The sequence below is a fragment of the Cnephaeus nilssonii genome (assembly GCF_951640355.1).
Source record: "Cnephaeus nilssonii genome assembly, chromosome: 5".
Taxonomy (NCBI): domain Eukaryota; kingdom Metazoa; phylum Chordata; class Mammalia; order Chiroptera; family Vespertilionidae; genus Cnephaeus; species Cnephaeus nilssonii.
Window position 1 is genome coordinate 49323698 of NC_137076.1, and position 21526 is coordinate 49345223.

The 21526-nt window shown below is 44.8% G+C and overlaps 2 protein-coding genes across 2 annotated transcripts; one reads left to right on the forward strand and one right to left on the reverse strand.

The window, feature by feature from the left end:
* Nucleotides 1–2626: 2626 nt before the first annotated feature.
* Nucleotides 2627–4027, forward strand: LOC307099150 (tripartite motif-containing protein 75-like; the record flags this gene model as incomplete). Its single annotated transcript, XM_079770336.1, has 1 exon — nt 2627–4027. The coding sequence occupies one exon, from the start codon at nt 2627–2629 to the stop codon at nt 4025–4027; it is 1401 nt and encodes a 466-aa protein (XP_079626462.1).
* A 15279-nt stretch (nt 4028–19306) lies between these two features.
* LOC307099041 (tripartite motif-containing protein 60-like) lies at nt 19307–20681 on the reverse strand (the record flags this gene model as incomplete). Its single annotated transcript, XM_079770252.1, is given in 3 exon segments — nt 19307–20086; nt 20090–20143; nt 20145–20681. Coding segments are annotated over 3 exon segments (1371 nt in total).
* Nucleotides 20682–21526: the final 845 nt, after the last annotated feature.

Sequence of the window (21526 nt, forward strand, 5' to 3'; positions counted from 1 at the left end):
TCAAATCCATTGCATTGAAAAAATTGTTCCACTTCTCTTTGGGCCCTTACAACAAATACAGGACAATTGGAAGATGCGGGCCCCAGTGGCAGAGCCAGGCCCCACAATCACCCTGAATTTAGGCCTAAGGCAACTGGGTAGCAATCTCCATGGAACAGAACACACTGTTTTAGAGTCTTAATTCTCCCCTAAAATGTGCCCAGCTGCTCCTCTTTAGCCAGGGTAGACTGAACTAAGGAACCAAAGACCGAGTTTCCTTTGAGGTGGGATCCACTGGGAGCCGGTTGGTGGCAAGGCCCCTCACAGGCAGCTGCCTTCCCCCCAAGTTTGGTGTGCTGTGAGCGAGTCTGTGTCTGGCAGTGCCGGGTCCTGGGCTGCTGGTCAGGTGGCAGGTCCACAGGGTTTCTCTCCGCCGCCTTCCTGGCATCCCGAACAGTACCCTCTGGCCCAGCATGCCAGGTGGCTGTCGCTAAAGCTGGGATTCGAAGACCGAAGGAGCTGGCCCATGCCTAGAGGGACCCACAGGTGGCCAGGCCGTGCCCCCCCACCCCGCTTCTCAGTCTCGCTTGTATGGGGCCAAAATCTGCTGCCTGAGACTGGCACCACCACCTGGGGAGGGTTGCAGCAGGGAGAGGGGTGCCCTGACCTACCAGCCTTAGTGACAATCATCTCAATGCCCAGCTGATTGAATTCGTCCCACAGAGCCTTCATCTCAAGCTGCACCCTCACACTGACCACCTTGGCATTCTTCTTTACCAGCTCCTTGGCAGCAGCCACACAACTGGCCCCGGGGCCCTCGGACTCATTAGTGGTGCTGGTGGGGACCCCTGTGGCCAACAGGTTATCATAGTCATAGTGATTGGTTGTTCCAGTCGTTCCACCAAAATGGTCTCTGGGCTTTTATTATGTAGACTAGAGGCCCAATGCAAGAACAGGCCTTCCTTTCCCTGGTTGTCAGCACCGCCTTTGCTCTGGCCAGAGCCGCCTTTTCACTCCGCTCAGCACCTGCGTATACAAATTAGTCCACCATCTTTGTTGGGTTAATTTGCATACTCACTCCTGCTTGGCTGGTGGGCCTTTCAAAGGTATGGTCAATTTGCATCTTGCTCTTTCATTAGTACAGATGTTTTTAATGCTTACTTGAGGATATTTTCCATTGATTTTTAGAGAGAGTGGAAGAGAGAGGGAGAGACAGAGAGAAACATAGATGTGAGAGAAACACATCGATTGTTTGCTTCATGCATGCACCCCAACCAGGGCCAGGGAGGATCCTGCAATCGAGGTACATGCCCTTGACCAGAATTGAACTCAGGACCTTTGGTCCCCAGGCCAACGCTCTTTCACTGAGCCAAACTGGCTAGGGCTATGGGAGCTAGTTAGATGGTTTGACAAAGTAATATCAATTTTCTCATTTTCAGTCATACCAGATAGCTTCCTCAGTCAAAGAGAATGAATATGTTCTACCACAGTACTTGTAATTGATTATTTTATTTTCATTTCTTCTCTTTAGGATCTTGTCCCCACAAATCCTTGTCACTAGTGGGTAGCTCACCATTGATAATGACTTAAAGGAACAGTTTCAGTGAGTGTCTGTTTCAATTTACATCGTTAATCTGATTTCCAATTTTATTCATCCTGAGCATCACATGAAAATCAATTTTTTGAGTTGGAGGGTCCTCAAGGGAATCTAACCTAGTTGAAATCCCATCTACTTTTCTGTACAAAGCTGGATAAATCAAAGAATAATTAGATCTTTTAAAAACATATTTTATCGATTTTTTACAGAGAGGAAGGGAGAGGGATAGAGAGTTAGAAACATCAATGAGAGAGAAACATCGATCAGCTGCTGCCTGCACACCCCCTACTGGGGATGTGCCCGCACCAAGTTACATGCCCTTGACTGGAATCGAACCTGGGACCCTTCAGTCCTCGGGCCGATGCTCTATCCACTGATCCAAACTGGTTAGGGCAGTAAATTTTGATATATTATAAATTCAGCACAATAACAAGTAAACTGTTTAAGCCAAATAGTGCCAAATCCATTTCTTAGGTTTTTCTCAAGATTGAAATGATTGAATTTGGGAATTTTATTCTTCTTTTCCAGACTCTCTTAGAAATAAGAATGTTATGTAACTTTCCCCAGGTTTCCCAGATGGTAGGTCATTAAGAATGTAAACTGACCCAGGAAAGGTGATCTAGTCCCAAATTCATACACTTGCCACAGTCCCATGCAGCACCATTGTAGGTGACTTGGTTTAGGTGGGTTGTGCTGATAGAGAGACAAATCAGTGGTTGCTTCAAATGTGGCAGTGAGCAGGACCACAATGGTAGCCTTTTTTACATGCAACAATCTTTTCTCACCTCCAGGAATGAATAGGCACTTTAGAACCATGTCTGCTTTCTGATCAAGAATTTCTGAACTTGGATTCAACTAGTGTGTGATCAGCAGGAGGTGGTGAACCGAGCTCCTCTGGACACGTGCGGCCACTGGTCTCACAGGAACGAGCCATTCAGGCCAGCAAGGCCAGTGAGATCTGAGGGTGCATCTGCGTCTCAGTGGAGAGGTCACCCAGAGCCCAGCCTCCTGAAAAAACCCACCTCAGTCCCATCCTTCTTTCAGGGCCCAATGGCAGTTGACGAAGCTCTGGCAAGACTCCCAGCAGAAATCAACTGTCCCATCTGCCTGGATGGCCTGCGAGACCCTGTCACCATCGAATGTGGGCACAACTTCTGTCGCTCCTGCATCCAGCAGTCCTGGGCTGATCTACAGGACAGGTTCCCTTGCCCTGTGTGCCGTCACCCATGCCAAGAGAGGTGCTTGAGGAGCAACACCCAGCTGGGAAAGATGGTTGACATGGCCAAGATTCTCCAGTCCATCAGGGGCAAGAAGAAGAGGCAGAAAGAGAGGGGCTTGTGTGAGCAGCACAACAAGGCCTTGACCCTCTTCTGTGAGGAGGACCTAGAGCTGTTGTGTCCCCTGTGCACTCAGTCCCCTGACCATCAGGGCCACCAGGTGAGGCCCATGGGGGAGGCTGCCTCTCATCACAGGCTAAGGCTCTACAGTTACATCAGTAAGCAGATGGTAGATGTTCAGAAATTAATAAGCATTCAAAACAAAAAACCCTTAGAGCTGAGAGAGAAGGTGCAAAAACAGAAACAGAAATTAGCCTCTGAATTTGAGCATCTGTCTCAATTTATGGAGCGCGAGCAAGAGGCAGTTCTCTCAAGGCTAGCTGAAGAAGAGAAGGACATTCAACAGAAACTCCTTGCAAACACAACTGCATTTTCAGACCATCTTTCCAACCTCAGAAGTCTAGAAAAGGAGGTGGCAGAGAAGAAGCATGTGATGCCAGATGTGAAATTTCTGATGGATATCAAGGGTGTCCTCCACCGTTGTGATAACCTGAAATCCCCAGCTGTCTATTGGTTCCAGTTAAGGAGAGAAGAATGCAGTTTTCCTCCTCAGTGTTCAGCCCTGCAGAAAATTATACAGAGATTTAGAGAAGAAGTTACCCTGGATCCTGAAACTGCACATCCTAATCTGCTTGTGTCTGAGGATAAAAAGTCTGTGACATTTGTGAGGAGAAAGCAAAGAGTTCGTCGGAATCCAAAGCGATTTGCAGTCGACCCAGTTGTCCTGGGTACTGAAGGGTTTGACTGTGGCCGACATTACTGGGAGGTCCAGGTGGATGACAAGCCTGAGTGGGCCGTGGGGGTCTGTAGAGACTCCCTTTCCAAGGAGAGAAAGCAGCCCTTGCTAAGACAGGAGAACAGATGTTGGATGATTCAGCTGCAGGATGGTGATTATGTGGCACGAGGGTCTGTTCCTGTCACCCTTGTGCTGAAGAAAATGCCCAGAGGGATTGGCATCTATCTGGACTATGAGTTGGGGCAGGTTTCCTTTTATAATTTGAATGACATGTCTCACATCCATTCCTTCAGGGATACATTTTCTGAAGTGCTAAAGCCTTACTTCTATATCGGATGTGACCCCAAACCTCTTACTGTCTGTGCTTTAAGAGATTAGGAAGGATGAACTGTCACTTTGGTTCATTTTTTCCCTTTAATTTATGGACAGTAGGTAGAATTTTGTACAACTATGAGTGAATCTAGCACTGATAAAGAACATTAGTTAATGCTTATTTGACTTGACATACATGAACAATGTTTGTCTTACTTTATTTTCTATTTTTTACAAGTTTGTTTCAATAGCAATAAAGGTGTTGTAGGAACTAATAGATGGGGGGGGGGGGGGTAACTGTCAAGTATTTCCAGTATAAATTGTGTAATAGTGTATAAATAAAGTGTACAAATTGTACTTTCACTGCTGCAATAAGTTTGTGAACATTTGCCTATTTCCCATATGTATGCATTTACCTGTTTCATAGCTACCTTACACATTCCAGAGGTGGGAGAGAACACAGCTGGAGAAAGCATTTTCAGTCTCAAGTTTCTGCTATTTTGGGAGCAAGGAACTGAGTGCTCCAGTGCCAGGGCTGACCAGCAGCCCCCAAACGACAGGACACAGTTTCACCGAGGGGGAGAGGGCTAAGGGATGACCTGACTGATAGCAGCCAGGCAGCCTCGATTGCCTGCCTTGTTAGGCTTTTATTGGAATTTTTATCTTTAGATACAATCAGTAGGGTGAGTAATCTTGGGAGGACACGTGTATATAAGGGCATTCAGGGATTAAGCATAAGAATTCCAGTAACACCCAGGGGTCTGCACATGCACAGACTTGTTTGGAAAGGTCAAGGAATAATTAGGGGCACCGCCTTGGACACTCCCATAAGTCTCTCTTAAGTCGGAATTCTGGTAAACAGGGCAGGCAGCCTTCCACGTACTTCCCTTTTATCAGGATGTCCTCCCTACAACTTTTCACCCCAGCCTCTTGTGCTCCCCAACACTACAGACAATATTTTCAAAGAAGAGCCTTGGAAGATAGAGACCCGTGTCTTCATACAAAACAGGGCAGGTTTGTTTGCTGTCCAGTATAATAAGGGAATGTCTCCCTCCAGGGCATATCCAGTATTATTTCCTACAGGATTCCACTAGACATCTCCTAGATTCACATGCACACAAAAATGTTTTCAGCTACAAAACCTTTTCTTTCTTCCACCGTTAAATCTTTTTAAATTGTGTTGTTAGGGGCAGAAATAGACTATTGGGGACCAGCTACAATGATAAGAGATATTAACCATGCTCTGTTAGCCACGATGATTCTGTTCTGATTAGAGAAAGCACACTCTAACCTGCCTGAGAGTTGTAAGCCCTGGGACATGGGAGCTAACAGTGGAATGCTGTCCATCCTCTTGTCCCAAGAACTGCCTATCATTATGGAAAGATTTACAACCTCTTGGCTGAAACAATGTAGTCCTGGAGGCACCTGCTCTTTACAACTCCCAATGCCTATTGCCTGTCATTATTCACTCATATAGATTCATCCCTGTCTGCTTAACTAGCTGAAGTAGTGACAGGCAGCCTGGGCCCCTCGGTTGTCAGGTTAGAGTGTTACTGAAATTGTGCAAAAGCACAAACAATAGGGTGAGGACCTGGGCCAGAGTGGGAACTGGGTAGTGGGGGGCAAAGGGGAAAAGTGGAGGGGACATCTGTAATAATCTCAACAATAAAGATAAGAACATCTTAAAGGTTATATGAAGTAGAGATAAGAGGATAATGAACCTCCCAGAGTCATTATTAGTATAACAACTTCATCACTTGAGATTCTGTTCCTACATGTATCAGATAAAAAGAACATAGTTTATGTCTTGAATTTCCTTATAAAATCAATTGGTATCTATGAACCATGGCTTGTTTCATTTGGTTTGAGCACAGAAATAGTTCTACAAAGTTATAAGGAAGAAGTCCCAAATTCTTAGCTCAAGGCCAAGGATGCTTAGGATAATTACAAGAGAAACCCCCATCCTTTCTCCATAGTCCCTCCTCCCAGTACCTCCTATTTCCTAGGGGAGCTGAGTCTTTGCTGGGTGGAGTCCTCATAGCCACACCCTCCCACCTTTACTCCAGTTTAGATTGTGGCTTCTAGCCCTGAGAGGATTTGTCTAGGAGCCAGCCCGCTCTGCCTCCCCCGCCCCCCAGCTCCAGATAAATGGGGAGATGGGAGGATGTGGGTGCAGGAGGCTGGAGTGTGGTAAGAAGCTTGGCTTCCTGTGCAGGTACTTGGTGAAAGGTTCTGGGTTGAGGGCGGGGGGGGGGGGGTCACACAGAAGGGACTCAAGGCACCTGGGTGCAGGTGGTCTGACTGGAGAAAGAGCCAGCAGTGAATTGGGAGGGAGCAGGCTTTTTATGGGCTCAGGGCTTTGGCTTGACACACGTATCAGATCCATAGTTTTGCAAACTACAACTTTATTTCCGAACATTGTTAACAATACACATATAGGCATACAAACAGAAACATGCTCTCAAAGGTTGGAAATTTTACTTAATGCCAAAAACTAGTATGTGACCTTTAAAAGTCTTACAGGGATTGGAAAGGGTACGCTTATAGCCCTGGCTGGGTGGCTCAGTTTGTTGGAATTTGGTCTCTTACACCAAAAAGGTTGTGCACCACTGGGGTCCCTCGGCCTGGCCTGCAGGATCGGACCAAAGTTGGCTCTCCGACATCCCTTGAGAGGTCCTGGATGGCAAGAGGATGCAGACCAGGCCAAGGACCCCACCGATGCACCATCAGGGCTGGGGGGGGGGGCGGATATGGGAGGGCTCCAGGGCATGTCCAGCCCATCTTGTTCAGTCCCAATGGGCGGGACCCCAGCACCAAGCTAACCTAAAAGTCAGAGCATCTGCCTCCTGGTGGTCAGTGCATGTCATAGCGAGTGGTTGAGCAGCCTTAACATATCATTAGCATATTACATTTTGATTGGTTGAATGGACCACTGGACACTTAGTTAGGCTTTTATTATATAGGATTTCTGCTTGGTTGATTCCTGTGGTTAGTCTGGCTCAACCTTCCATGTCTGCCCCTGCCTATGTTCCACCTGCTTTGTTTTCCACTGGACCCCTGCCCTATTTGCCTGCATTTCAAGTTAACCCCCTGCGATACAGAACACAGGTAAGGATGGTCAGGCAGGAAAGGTATAAGGAGGTTGGGTGACCTCTCTCCAAGGTGAGAGAGCAATTTACTTTTCAGTGTGTTCTACTTAACAAGTGATTTTTACTAAATTTATCTATATTGTTCTAATTTTTAAAATGCTTTCCAACAAATAACTCGAAATGATATTCACTGGAAAATTGCTACAATCCAGGTGTTAGTTTGCTCACCCTGTTTGGACACAGCCATTCCTGTGGAGGAGGTCCTCAAGTCACATGATCTCTATTGCCTGGGGGGTCAGTTCTCTCATAGTGGGGACTCTGAGGAGATCTGTGCATCCAGGCTTCTGGCTCAGCGCCACACACCTACTGAGAGCTCGGAAAACATTTGCTGGATGGCCCTAGCCGGTTTGGCTCAGTGGATGGAGCATTGGCCTCGAACTGAAGGCTCCAGGGTTAGATTCTGCTCGTGGGTAGATTCCTTGGTTGCAGGCTTTGTCCCAGGCCCTGGTCAGGGCTTGTGAAGAAGGCATCCAATGCATGTGTCCCTCATACATCAATATTTATGTCTCTGTCTCCCCACCACCTTCCACTATCTCTGAAAAATCAATGGGGAAAAAAATTTTTGCTGGGTGCATAATTCAATGAGATGTCTAAATGGGCTTGATGGGATAAGACAGACCTGCGTTAGAAATGCAGATCTGACTGTTTCCAGCCTCCCGTGCGGATGATTTTGTCAGGAGCAATGGACAGAACATGTGAGAGTCTGCCGAGACCGGTTTGGCTCAGTGGATAGAGTGTCGGCCTGCGGACTCAAGGGTCCCAGGTTTGATTCTGGCCAAGGGCATGTACCTTGGTTGCGGGCACGTCCCCAGTGGGGGGGTGCAAGAGGCAGCTGATCAATGTTTCTCTCTCGTCGATGTTTCTAACTATCCCTCTCTCTTCCTCTCTGTAAAAAATCAATAAAATATATATATATTTTTTAAAAAAGAACATGTGAGAGTCTCTATCCCAACCAAACCCAAGTGTTTCCTACTAAGCCCCGAGGGAAGCCTGGATGGCTGCTGCCCCCAGCCTGCTTGGTAGAATATCAGTGCAATGAAGGTGTAACTGTCAGGTGGACCCTGTTCTTCCTGGGAGGCCTGGGCTGAAGAACAGAAGATGTGATCTGAGCATGGAACCATGACATTTGAAACCTGGGAATTCCACACTTTTTACATCCTCACCTGAGGGCATGCTTAGAGAGAGGAAGGCAGAGAGAAAGAACAGGAGAGAGAGAGAGAGAGAGGAAGAAGGTGTATGCATGACCAGGAATTGAACCCATAATTGGATGAAGCTTTAAGTAATGGAGTTACCTGGCAAGGGCAAAACATTTTCATAACAGAAATTGTTTATTAACTTAGTAATGTTTATGGCATTGACACCATAACCATCTCCCATTGAGCCCTGTGCCCAATTATATATTTTAAAATTTCTTTATTGATTAAGGTATTACATATGTGTCCTTATTTCCCCATTAATCCCCTCTAACCCACCCATTCATACCCTCACCCCCCTATTGTCTGTGTCCATTGGTTAGGGCCTAACCGTTAGGCTTATATGCATGCATACAAGTCCTTTGGTTGATCTCTCCCCCTTACCCCCACCCTCCCCTACCTTCCTTGAGGTTTGATGTTCTGATCGATGTTTCTCTGTCTCTGGATCTGTTTTTGTTCATCAGCTTATGTTGTTCATTATATTCCATAAATGAGTGAGATCATGTGATATTTATCTTTCTCTGACTGTCTTATTCCACTTAGCATAATGTTTTCCAGCTCCATCCATGTTGTTGCAAATGGTAAGAACTCCTTTTTTTACTGCAGCATAGTATTCCATTGTGTAGATGTATCACAGTTTTTTAATCCACTCATCTGCTGATGGGCACTTAGGCTGTTTCCAAATCTTAGCTATTGTAAATTGTGCTGCTATGAACATAGGGGTGCATATATCCTTTCTGACTGGTGTTTCTAGTTTCTTGGGATATATTTCTAGAAGTGGGATCACTGGGTCAAATGGGAGTTCCATTTTTAGTTTTTTGAGGAAACTCCATACTGTTCTCCACAGTGGCTGCACCAGTCTGCATTCCCACCAGCAGTGCATGAGGGTTCCTTTTTCTCCACATCCTCACCAGCACTTGTCATTTGTTGATTTGTTGATGATAGCCATTCTGACAGGTGTGAGATGGTACCGCATTGTCGTTTTGATTTGCATCTCTCGGATGATTAGTGACTTTGAGCATGTTTTCTTATGTCTCTCGGCCTTCCTTCTGTCTTCTTTCGAAAAGTATCTATTTAGGTCCGTTGCCCATTTTTTTGATTGGGTTGCTTATCTTCCTTTTGTTAAGTTGTATGAGTTCCCTATAAACGTTGGAGGTTAAACCCTTAGCACTGATACCATTGGCAAATGTTCTCAAAGTGGGCTTTCCTGTTGTTTTGTTGATGGTTTCCTTTGCTGTGCAGAAGCTTTTTATTTTGATGTAGTCCCATTTATTTATTTTCTCTTTAGTTTCCATTGCCCTAGGAGCAATATCAGTGAAGAAATTGCTTTGGCATACGTCTGAGATTTTGCTGCCTATAGACTTCTCTACTATTTTTCTGGTTTGCGTCTTATGTTTAAGTCCTGTATCCATTTTGAATTTATTTTTGTGTATGGTATAAGTTGGTAGTCTAGTTTCATTTTTTTGCATGTATCTGTCCAATTTTCCCAACACCATCTATTGAAGAGACTGTCTTGTCTCCATTGTATGTTCATGCCTCCTTTGTCAAATATTAATTGAGCATAGTGGTTTGGGTCGATTTCTGGATTCTCTATTCTATTCCATTGATCTATATGTCTGTTCTTGTACCAGTACCAGACAGTTTTGAGAACAGTGGCTTTGTAATACAGCTTGATATCTGGTATCAAGATATCTTCTTTCTCAGGATTGCTGCAGCTTTCGGGGTCACAATTACATTTTTTTGAAGTTTTTATCTTATTTTTTATTTTTGTATTAAGGTATTGTATGTGTACATATCTTACCACTGTCCCCCCATACTTGTCCCACCGCACTCCCATACTTGCCCTCCCCCCCCAGAGTTTTGCGTCCATTGGTTATGACAATTACATTTTAAGTGGTAGATTCAAACCCAAAAGATCTGGTTGAGGAGTTTTAGTTTTGCCCTGACCAGTATGGGTCAGTTGGTTAGAGTAATGGTCCCATACACCAAAAGGTTCTTGGTTTGATCCCATGTCAGGATAAATGCCTGTATTTCCAATTAGATCCTAGTCATGGTGTACATGGGAAACAACTAATCAGTGTTTCTCTAACATTGATGTTTGGTTTCTCTCTCTCTCTCTCTCTCTCTCTCTCTCTCTCTCTCTCTCTTTCTAAAAGCAATAACCATGTCCTCGGTTGAGGTTTAGAAAATAAGAAAAATATATGACTTACTATTATTTGTTTTTAATTCTCCATAGGATATTATTCCACTGATTTTTAGGGAGAGAGGGACAGAGAGAAACATTGATGTGAGAGAAAAACACATCAATTGGTTGCCTCCTGCACAAGCCCTGACCAGGGACAGCCTAAGAGGAGCCTACAGCCAAGGTATTTGCCATTGAGTAGAATCAAACCCAGGACCCATTGACCCACAGGTGGATGCTCTATTCCCTGAGCCAAAAAGGCTAGGGCTATCTTATATTTTTAAAGTATATTTTTATTGATTTCAAAGAGGAAGGCAGTGAGAGAGAGATAGAAATACCAATGATGAGAGAATCATTGATCAGCTACCTCCTCTATGCCCCCTACTTGGATTGAGCCCAAGCATATGCCCTAACAGGAAATTGAGCCATGACTTCATGATATATAGGTTGACACTAAAGCACTGAGTCACGCCGAAACCCGTTTGGCTCAGTGGATAGAGCGTCCGTCTGCAGACTGAAAGGTCCCAGGTTCGATTCCGGTCAAGGGCATGTACATTGGTTGTGGGCACATCCCCGGTGGGGGGTGTGCAGGAGGCAGCTGGTCGATGTCGATGTTTCTAGCTCTCTATCCCTCTCCCTTCCTCTCTGTAAAAAATCAATAAAATATGTTAAAAAAGCACTGAGTCACACTGACTAGGCTGTACATGCCAACTTTTTAAAAGCAGTGCCTGGAACTTGGAAGAATTAAGTACATGATAGCTATTACTACTACTTCAAGTGAGGATCACTTCTTTCATCTATAATATGGTAGAGACACTATACAATCGTATATGCAAAAAGCCTAATATGCAAATGAACCAGACTGCGGAACTATGGGTGGAAAGACCCATTGCTATGATGTGCAATGACCACCAGGGTGCAGACGCTCAACCCAGGTGCTGTCCCTAGTCCTTAGGCCTCAGGCCAGCCAAGGCGGGTGCCAGAGCCCCCCTCCTCTTCCCCCGCCCCCCCACCCCCCTCACACACACATCACCCTGCAGGTCACCTTGCAGAGGGAGGCAACTGGCAGCAGAGGCAGGAGGCAGGGCCAGCAAGCAAGTGGCACCAGGCCAGCCAAGGCAGATGCCAGCAGGGGCCCCCCAGATTGTCCCTGATCATGGTCAGGCCTAGGGACCCTACCCATGCATGAATTTCATGCATCTAGTGACTCTATAATAAAACACAGAAACCTGATTACTTCACCCTTTACATCATCTTCCAAAAAACAATTAGTCCCACATTACAAAATTTTTTGGACCAAGGAGAGTAAAGAATCTATTTGTTTCTTCCCTTCTCAAGAAAAGAACATTTTTCTTTTACCTCTCTACCAATGCTTTCAGAGTATTTCCAAATGTTACCTGAGATTTTGGTTTCCAACACTAGAATAGTTGTTATTTATATGTTTTTATTGATTTCAGAGAGGAAGGGAGAGAGATAGAAACATCAGTGATGAGGGAGAATCAGCCATTGGCTGCCTCCTGCACACACCACACTGGGGATTGAGCCTACAACCAGGGCATGTGCCCTAACCAGTTATTACCAGGACCTCCTGATTCCTAGGATGTGGCTCCAGCACTGAGCCATGCCTGGCCAGGCTTGGGACACCTCTCCTATGAGGTGTGTTCTCCCCAAGTGCAAGGGGTTCCCTCTGTGGGAGGAAGTTTGACAGACATGAGCCCAGCAATGACCACGGGCCAGCCCCAGGCCCAGAAAGGCAACACCAGGGCTGCCCTCAGGACCAGCTGCATTGAGTAATGACCCCCTGCCCAGGCGAGGACCCATCAATCAGTGGAGACGCTGACCTTGAAGGACATACCTAGCAAGCTGATGTACACTCTATTGAGATCTTCCCCTGGGACCTCCCCTAAAGTCTCCACCTTTAAATCCCTGGGCACCCAGGACCCAGCATACTCTCCCTTCTGGGAGCAGGCTCCTGCTTGCCCTTCCCTCTCCCCTCTGCATCCCAGAGATGGCTCACCTTGACTTTCTTCACTTCTAAGCACTTGAAACCCTATCTTTGTCTCTGCAAGTTGTTTCCTAAGCCCATTTTTTCTCTGAGGTACCTCTTCTTCCTCTGTGATTTTCTAAACAAATGTCATAGTTTGAAAAATAAAAAATTAACCAGGATCCTGGGACATTCTATGAAGGACTGTTATGGTCACCTCCCATAGGCAAGACTTAAGATTCAAAATTTGATTCTGGTATCAAGACTCTTAGTGGCACAAACACAGCAAGAGGGTATGTAATAGTTTATTACTCACTTCATGAGGCTTTATGTGGACAGGAGGGTGACTACAGGTCCAAAAATGGCTGGAGAGAAGGGAGAAAGGCAATGAGCTTGGGGCTTTGAGGTTAGGGGGAGGCTCTGGAGGGCCAGTTCCTCTGCAGGCAGAGTCTGAGTTAGAACCGGCACCCACTCCTCAGCCCAGTGAAGAAGCACTGAGGCTGTCTGCATGGCTGGCCCAGGTGTGTGTGTGTGTGTGTGTGTGTGTGTGTGTGTGTGTGTGTGTGTGTGAAGTGCGGGGGGATTCGGGGAGTAGAGGGGGCAAATGGTGAAGCCAAATGTGTGAGGATTAAAAGTCATCAGCACAGCTCTTGATGGTGTGGCTCAGTTGGTTGAGTCTCACCCCATAGACCAAAAGGTCACCAGTTTCACCCTTAGAGCACATAGCCAGATTTTGGGATCGACCCCTAGTTGGGTTGATATGGCAGACAGCTAATGGATGATTTTATTCACATCCACATTTCTATTCCACCTCCATCACTCTCCATTTCTCTCTCTAAAAATCAATAAAAACATTAAAAAAAAAGACATCAGATACATCAGAAATGTGCTTGTGCCTTTTATTAACACAGGAAGAGAGTAGAACGCATGGAACAGATTACAAGGCGGTTCATCATTCATCATTGACTATACATATTACAAGTGATTTTGAAGAAGGTCCTAGGCAGAAATAGGGCATAAGTTTTTCTGTAAAAGTTTCACTGAAAGTATACAAATGTGACCTATTTCTCAAATTATAAAATGAAACTTCTCCCAACTCATAGTCCAGAAAAATGCCTATCCGTTCCCAGTTGACTGAATGGCATGTGACAGATGCTGGAGTTTCCAGCAGCCATTTCTTGGGGGTGGTGTGACACAAGAGCATTCCTGGGGAAAGAGTCCTTACACACACCTAAGGACCATGCCCCTGTGCCTCCTATTTCTACCTGCCAACAATGCCTGCCAGCATCAGATCCCTCAGAACTCAGGACAGCTGGGTAAGAAGTGCGTGCCTGGGGATCAAATCCTGCCTGCTAGAAAGATTCATGGGACAGATTATAATGGGGAAGGGGCTGGGGTGAGCAATGCAAATACATGCTGGCCTGGGGGTCCTCAGACATCAGCTATTGTAATTAGTCATCAGGCCATGAGATGATGGCTTGACTCCTGGTGGATCAGCCTGACCATGTTTGAGGGTTCTGATTGTGCGATTCGCAGCTGACTCACCTCCCAATCCCTTCCCACAGGCCTTGAAAAGAAAACTTGAAGAGAAATTTAATTCCCTATTCATACCTAAGAAACTTAACTTCCTATTCACATAAGTATATGTGTTCTAAGATTTAAAATAATATGATTACTTTTCAGATTAATACAGCTGCTCTATCAGATTATAAGTCCCCCCCGCCCCCCGCCATCAGTATAAGACTGCTTTTGGTTCAGTGACCAGAGAGACCAGGATATAAATTCCTAAAATGTCCTATTCTAAAAGATACCATTAATGTAGAACAATCATCTCCTTAAGTCACTTTCATTGGGATTCTCTCCCCGCCGCCCCCCCCCCCCCCAGGGTAATGAGGATTTTTTTCAATTGATGGAGTTAAACATATGTTGTTATATATGCGTTTTGATATGTATGCTATTTTGTTGTATTGACAACAAGCTTCAAAACTTCATATGTCACATTTTTTAAGGTGTTACCATCATAGATATTTTTATGCTTAAAAATGTTGAATTTAGTGCCAAAAAAAGAGCATTTGTGGGAAGGTATAATTCATTACTTTATTTTGAAGAAAAGTGCTGCTGAATACTTCGGGAAGCTTATGGTGAACATGCTCCAAAGTGTTGATTTCAGTGTGAAAGACAAAGAACGTCCAAGTCAACCGAAAAAGATTGAAAACCAACAATTACAATCATTATTGGATGAAGATGCATGTCAAACTCAAGAATAACTTGTTGAAAGATTAAACATTGCTCAGCAAACAATTTCTCATCATTTACAAGCAATGGGAAAGATTTTAAAGGAAGGAAAATGGGTGCCACATCAACTGAACCTAAGACAAATGGAAAACTGAAAAGTCATTAGTAAAATGTTGCTTCAACGGCACGAAAGAAAGTATTTTTTTGCATCGAATTGGGACTGGCGATGAAAAGTGGATTTATTTTGAGAATCCCAACGCACAAAATCAAGGGTTGATAAAGGTCAACCATTAACATCGACTGCAAAGCCGAATCGCTTCGGAAAGAAGACAATGCTCTTTGTTTGGTGGGATCAGGAAGGTGTGGTGTATTATGAGCTTCTAAAACCAGGTGAAACCATTAATACTGATTGCTACTGACAACAAATAATCAATTTGAACCACACTTTGCTTGGAAAAACGATCAGAATGGGCCAGAAGACATGGCAAACTAATTTTGCTTCATGATGATGCACAATTACACACTTCAAAACCAGTTAAAGACAAGTTAAAAGATCTTGCCTGGGAAGTATTAACCCACCTGCTGTATTCACCAGACCTTGCTCTTTCAGATGACCACTTGTTCAGATTCATGGCACACGCACTTTCTGAGCAGCACTTCAAAACGTACAAAGAAGTGGAAAATTGGGTCTCTGAATGGTTTGCCTCAAAACAAGAAAAGTTCTATTGGGACGGTATTCACAAATTACCTGAAAGATGGGGGAAACTTGTAGCTATCGATGGACATTACTTTGAATAAAGCACTTTTGATGTTTCTATTAAAGTTATTGTGTGATTTTTTATTATAAAATCTGCATTATTAACTGGTACACCTAATATTTCTGTCTTCTAACCCTTACTACACACTGAAATAGGATGTACAATCCCAACAGTGAGACTTTTTTTTTTTAAATATTTTTATTGATTTCAGAGAGGAAGGGAGAGAGAGAGAGAGGGAGAGAGAGAGAGAGAGAGAGAGAGAGAGAGAGAAACATCAATGATGAGAGACTCATCGATCAGCTGCCTCCCGCACCGCCCCCCACCAGGGACCGAGCCTGCAACCCAGGCATGTGCCCTTGACCGGAATCGAACCCGAGACCCTTCAGTCCGCAGGCTGACACTCTATCCACTGAGCCAAACCAGGTCGGGCCCAACAGTGAGACTTTTGCAAATAAAATGAAAAAGCCCTGGAGAACACATACATTTTCTGGAAAATGTCAGTAGAAAAATGAATGTGAAAGGTCCTTTGGTGACAACTCAGAGGAGAAGGAGGAACGAGTTACATGACACTGAAGAAAGGTGATTGTTGTTGTAAAGGGCCAGAAAACATAGCTCAGTTGTGGGGTACCATGGTGTGGAAGGCAGACTTTGTAAGTGATGAACTGCTAAGGAGAGTAATCCTCTGGGGCTGAAGGCCCCACCCTCTGGGTCCATATTATTCCTACTTTAAGAATTACAGTTCACATGCCATGTTTAACTGAAATCTAAACCCGTGATATACTTGGGTTGTTTAAGTAACCATAGCAACTGAATTTGTGCCTGTTGAAACATTGTTACCTGTGAATTGCCTTTGTGAGTTTGTGCTGCAAACATACCATAATGCCACCACTGTCTCTCACACATGCCACACCGTTCATTTAAGTACCTCCTAGGGCCCTGGCCAGTGTGGCTCAGGTGGCTGAGTGTTGTCCCATGGCCCAAAAGGTGGCCAGTTTAATTACCGGTCAGGACACAAGCCCAGGTTGCAGTTTCAGTCCCAGGTTGTAGCATGTATAGGAGGCAACCAATTGATGTTTCTCTCTCTCTCTCTCTCTCTCTCTCTCTCCCTCCCTCTCCTTTTCCCACACTCTAAAATCAATAAAAACATTTTTTTAAATTGATTTTGCAGAGAGGAAGGGAAAGGGACAGAGAATTAGAAACATGGATGAGGGAGAAACATCGATCAGCTGCCTCCTGCACACCCCCTACTGGGGATATTCTGCAACCAAAGTACACATGCTCTTGACTGGAATTGAACCCTGGATAATTTAGTCTGCAGGCTGACACTATCCACTGAGCCAAACCCGTTAGGGCACAATAAAAACATTTTTTAACAAACAAGTCCTAAAAACTATTTTTTAAAAGGAGCTAGGAGCTCTAGCTTGTTTGGCTCAGTGGATAGAGCATTGGCCTTCAGAATTGAAGGGCCCCAGGTTCAATGAGGTCAAGGGCACATGCCTGGGTTTTGGGCTCTACCCCCACTGGGGAGCATGTAGGAGGCTGCTGATCCAATTCCCTCTCAACATTGATGTTTCTATCACTCTCTCCCTCTCCCTTCCTTTCTGAAATCAATAAAAAAGTAAATACTTTTTAAAAAGTAGCTCTGAGGCTACAGAAGTCTCTCCCAATTATGTTTTCTATGCCATTGTATTTAGAAATTAGTCTCAATGATTCGTTTTCTACTTAATCACCAAAATTTCAAAATGATATAGAGCTTTACATTTCTACCAAATAAACAATGTTTTAAGACTTTTCAAAAAATAAAAAAAGGAAGGGAGAAAAGAAAAATATAATTTAAAAAAACCACTTCTCTTAAAAGAAATAGCTTCTTTATAGGTGACATTATTGAACAACTGGTATAGGATTAATTCAAAATACTGTAAATGCCTATGGTAATATTTTTACCAGTTCTAATGACTTTCCATTCTAGCACTCATCATTAATGTACATTTCACTAATGTCTAATTGCATTCAGGAATTGTGGCAAACGGTAGCTTTTCACCTCCCAATACATGCATTCTTTTTCACCCCTTGCAGAGAAGTAGGGCCTTGCAATGGCTTTTAGAAAATGGAATAAGAGAAAGAAAGGCATGTGTCTCTTCCTGGTGTTGGCCTTCAATGCCCAGGGTGGCCCTTCAGTGCTCCCTCTTTTCCTAGTTGTAGTGACCCGTGCTGTGACAACACGTGACTGAGGGCGTTAGATCCCTGGGTGGGTAATGGAGCAGCGCTCTGCTGGCCTACATTGCACTTTTCAAGAGTAAGCACCTGAGATACCACAGCATAGGAGGGCGACTCTGTTCAGTGCAGGGGTCCGTTGTATCTCCATGAAAACTCTGCTGAGAAACTTTTACAGTTATGGAGAGACAAATAGAGATATGCACAGTAAAACTTTATTTCCAAACATTGTAAACAATACCATACAGGCATCCATACAGGAGCATGTGCTCAAAGCTTCACAATTTCACATAAGGTCAAAAATAAGTATGTGACCTTGGCAGGTCATACACTGATTGTAAAACATAGGTTTACAGGCCTGGCCCAGTGGCTCAGTTCCTTGGAATGTCTTGTCATACCAGAAAAAGTGGGCAGGTTTGATTCTCAGTCCAGGCACATAGGCTTCGGGTTCAATCTGTGCTCAGGGTGAGTACAGGAAGCAACTGATGGATGCTTCTCTCTCATATCGATGTTTCTCTCTCTCTTTCTTTCTCTCTCTGTTTCTCCTTCTCCCTCTCTCTATATCAATAAACATCATTAGGTGATAATTTTGTTTTATTTGAAATATATTTTTTATTGATTTCAGACAGTAAGAGAGAGGGAGAGTTAGAAACATCAACGATGAGAGAGAATCCTTGATAGACTGCCTCCCACACACCCCACACTGTGGATTGACCCACAACCTGGGCATGTGCCCTGACTGGGAATCAAACTGAAGTGAGACCTTCTGATTTATAGACTGATGCTCATCCACTGAACCACTCTGTCTAGGCACAGTTGAGAATTTGAAAACAAAGGTAAGTTTAGCATGCAAAAGTTTATTCTCATATTATTTGTTATTAATTATTGTCCAAAAATATTATAAAACATGAGACAAAAAGTAAGACATTTAGAATTCCCCAAAATATTACATGGAAAATACATGGCGTAAATAGAATGTGTTTCTTATGGAAACTTCTGACTTAGGTCAGTCAAATCTACAACACAGCCTCCCTAGAACTCAGAAGTGCAGTACAAACTTCAAGGACACCCTTGCCTAGGGAACCAGGGTGTGTTACTACCAAAAGCCAGATGAGGAAGCCCTGGTGGGTTGCTTCATGTCTGAAAAATCCTGCTCACAATGTCAATGGTGTTACCAGCTTTCATAGACAAGGTGGAAGGCACCCAAAACTGGTTTCTAATGTTCACACTGTTGACTCACCACATATCAGAAGAGTATGACCAAGTGTATTACTCACATGATGACATTTTGGAGAAGGGGGATATCAGAATAGATCCCAGAAGGACTGGGAGCACAGGGGAAAGGGACTAGCTTGTGGGGTTCTTGGTGGTTACTGGGTGCTGTTGTTGGGAGCCTGCCCACACTGATGGAAACTTGCTTGATTGGAACTTCCCACCTGCACCCAAGGATGGAACACCTGGTCTTTCCCATCAGCTTTCCCAGGTAAAGGTCAGGGAGGAGAGAAGGGTGAGTCCTTTAAGCTTTCAACATTCAAACATCAAAAGAGAAATCAGGATCTTGGTTCTAAGTATTCTTTTCAATAAGAAGGGAAAAAAATAAGCACATACAAAATTTCCCCAAAATTGTTCATCACTCCACTCTGATGATGCTGATTGTAAGAGATTCTGAAGAAGATGCAATGGAGAAATAAGGCATAAATTTCTCTGTAAAGATATCACTGAATCCAATCAAGAATGACCTGTTATTCAAATTATAAAATGAAATCTCTCCCAACTCATAGTCCAGAAAAACACCTATCTTATGTTGTCCTGTACAGACAAGGCGGAATACTTCATTCTTCTGCTGATATTGCCAGCATGCATTGCTTGGGGATGGTGATATGAGAGTATTTCTGGGGATAGATTCTTTACAGAAACCTAATAAACATTCACCTATGCCTTTTATGTTTACCACCCAAAAATGCCTGCCAGCATTAAATCCCTCAGAACTCAGGACAGCTGGGTAAGAAGTAAGTGCGTGGGGATTAGGAAGACCATCTGATGTCCTATAGGTCACACTTTTTCTATCACTTGAGATATTGAAACTTGGATGGGCTATTTGAGGATCCAGTGTCAAATCTACCTGAAACATGCGGATCATTTTATGCAGGCCCAAATAATTTGGGGGGAGATTGTAAGACTCCTTCTTTAATTCACATGAAAACACTGCTGGGGTCTCTAGGTTTCCATAGCTGTTGTGGATCCTTTCAATACCTGTGAGTAAATCCAGGTCTGACTGCAAACACTTGTCTTCTATTTCACTTAACAGATTGCTTAGCCTGAACATATGGTTTGAAATGTGTCTTCCATTTTCAATTAGTTGTTTTTCAACACCCTTCTCTTCTATAAGTAGATTGTTATCAATTTCATCTCACTCTATTTCCAAGAAAAACTTAAGTTCTTCACATTCAAAGTCCAATTCCTCCATCCATTTTTTTCATCTTTCTCTTCACTTCCCAAGTATTTGCAACTTGTCTTTTATATACAGTTTCAGCAACTTCAAGGTGATTAGTGAGGGCCCCAATGTGCCTTTTGAGCATCCTCCTGTGACTAGCTGCAGCTTCCTCAATGGGGATCAGGCGCTGATCCTGGCGTTTGGAGGATACCTTGCACTGGGCACACAGCAGCTCCAGGTCCTTCTCACAGAACAGGGTCAGAGGCTCATGGTGCTTCCCACACAGGGGTATTTCTTCCTGCAGTTTCCTCTGGCTCCCTGAGGTGGAGCTCTGCTGAACAATCTCAGTCATGTAACATAATTGGGCGTTCCTCTTCAAGCTCCTGTCAGGGCAGTGGTGGAGGCAGACAGGACAGGGAAAGGTACCCTGCAGACCTTCCCAGCGCTGGTGGATGCAGGAGGGACAGAAGTTGTGCCCACACTCAGTGGTCACTGGGTCTCTCAGGTGATCCAGGCAGATGGGGCAGCTGGCCTCTGCCTGGAGCTTGGCCAGGGAAGCTGCAAAGGCCATTGCGCAGTGAAGGTGTCTATTAGAAGAGATACTCTTCAGTCAGTGTGATCCTCTAGGAGGGAGGAAAGTGAGAAGCTGAGTTCTTCTCTGGCCTCCCTTTCTGTGGAAGGCACTAGGAGCTCCCAAACAGAGTTCCAGTGGGCAGCCGCCGTCCAGTCTCCCTGTCACCTTCTTCTGTGTTTAATGTCAGGTTCCCCAAATGAAGATCAGCTGTGGACTCTGAAAAAAAAAACCAAAAAAAAGCAAGCAACATGCAAGTCATAAGTGGTTTCTGTGGACAAAAAGGTATCACCATTAAAAGTTCAATCAGGCCGAAACCGGTTTGGCTCAGTGGATAGAGCGTCGGTCTGCAGACTGAGGGGTCCCGGTGTGCCCGGTGCGTGGCGGCAGGCTGGTCCGGGGTGGCTGCGTCGGCCCTTGGGTCTGCAGCGGTGGCCGGTCGCCGAGCGTGCGCACCTGGCCGCTTCCGGGGCGTTGAGATTCTTGAAGTACTCGGAGGTCAGCAAGCGCATAGTCTTCCACCCCATGTCTCCCAGGGGCTCGTCTGTCCGTGCTCGGCAGCGAGTGAAGCCTTCCCCTCAGCCGGAGACCGCTGGGGGAACTGCGCCGAGCACGATCCAGGCCGCCATTGTGTCGCCTGAGCCGTAGTTTTTAAAGTGTGGTCTTTGGGTCACCGGCATCAGCTTCATCCCGCGTACCCCTCTCTTTTATTCTAGTTGTAGAGCATCTGCTCAGTCAGCCCTCCGGTGGTTCTGGATGGTGTCTGCTCTGCTCTCCCGTCGTAGTCTCAAAATTGTTGTGGTAGGCAGCAATCAGGCTTCTGCCCTATGCCTCCATCTTGGTCC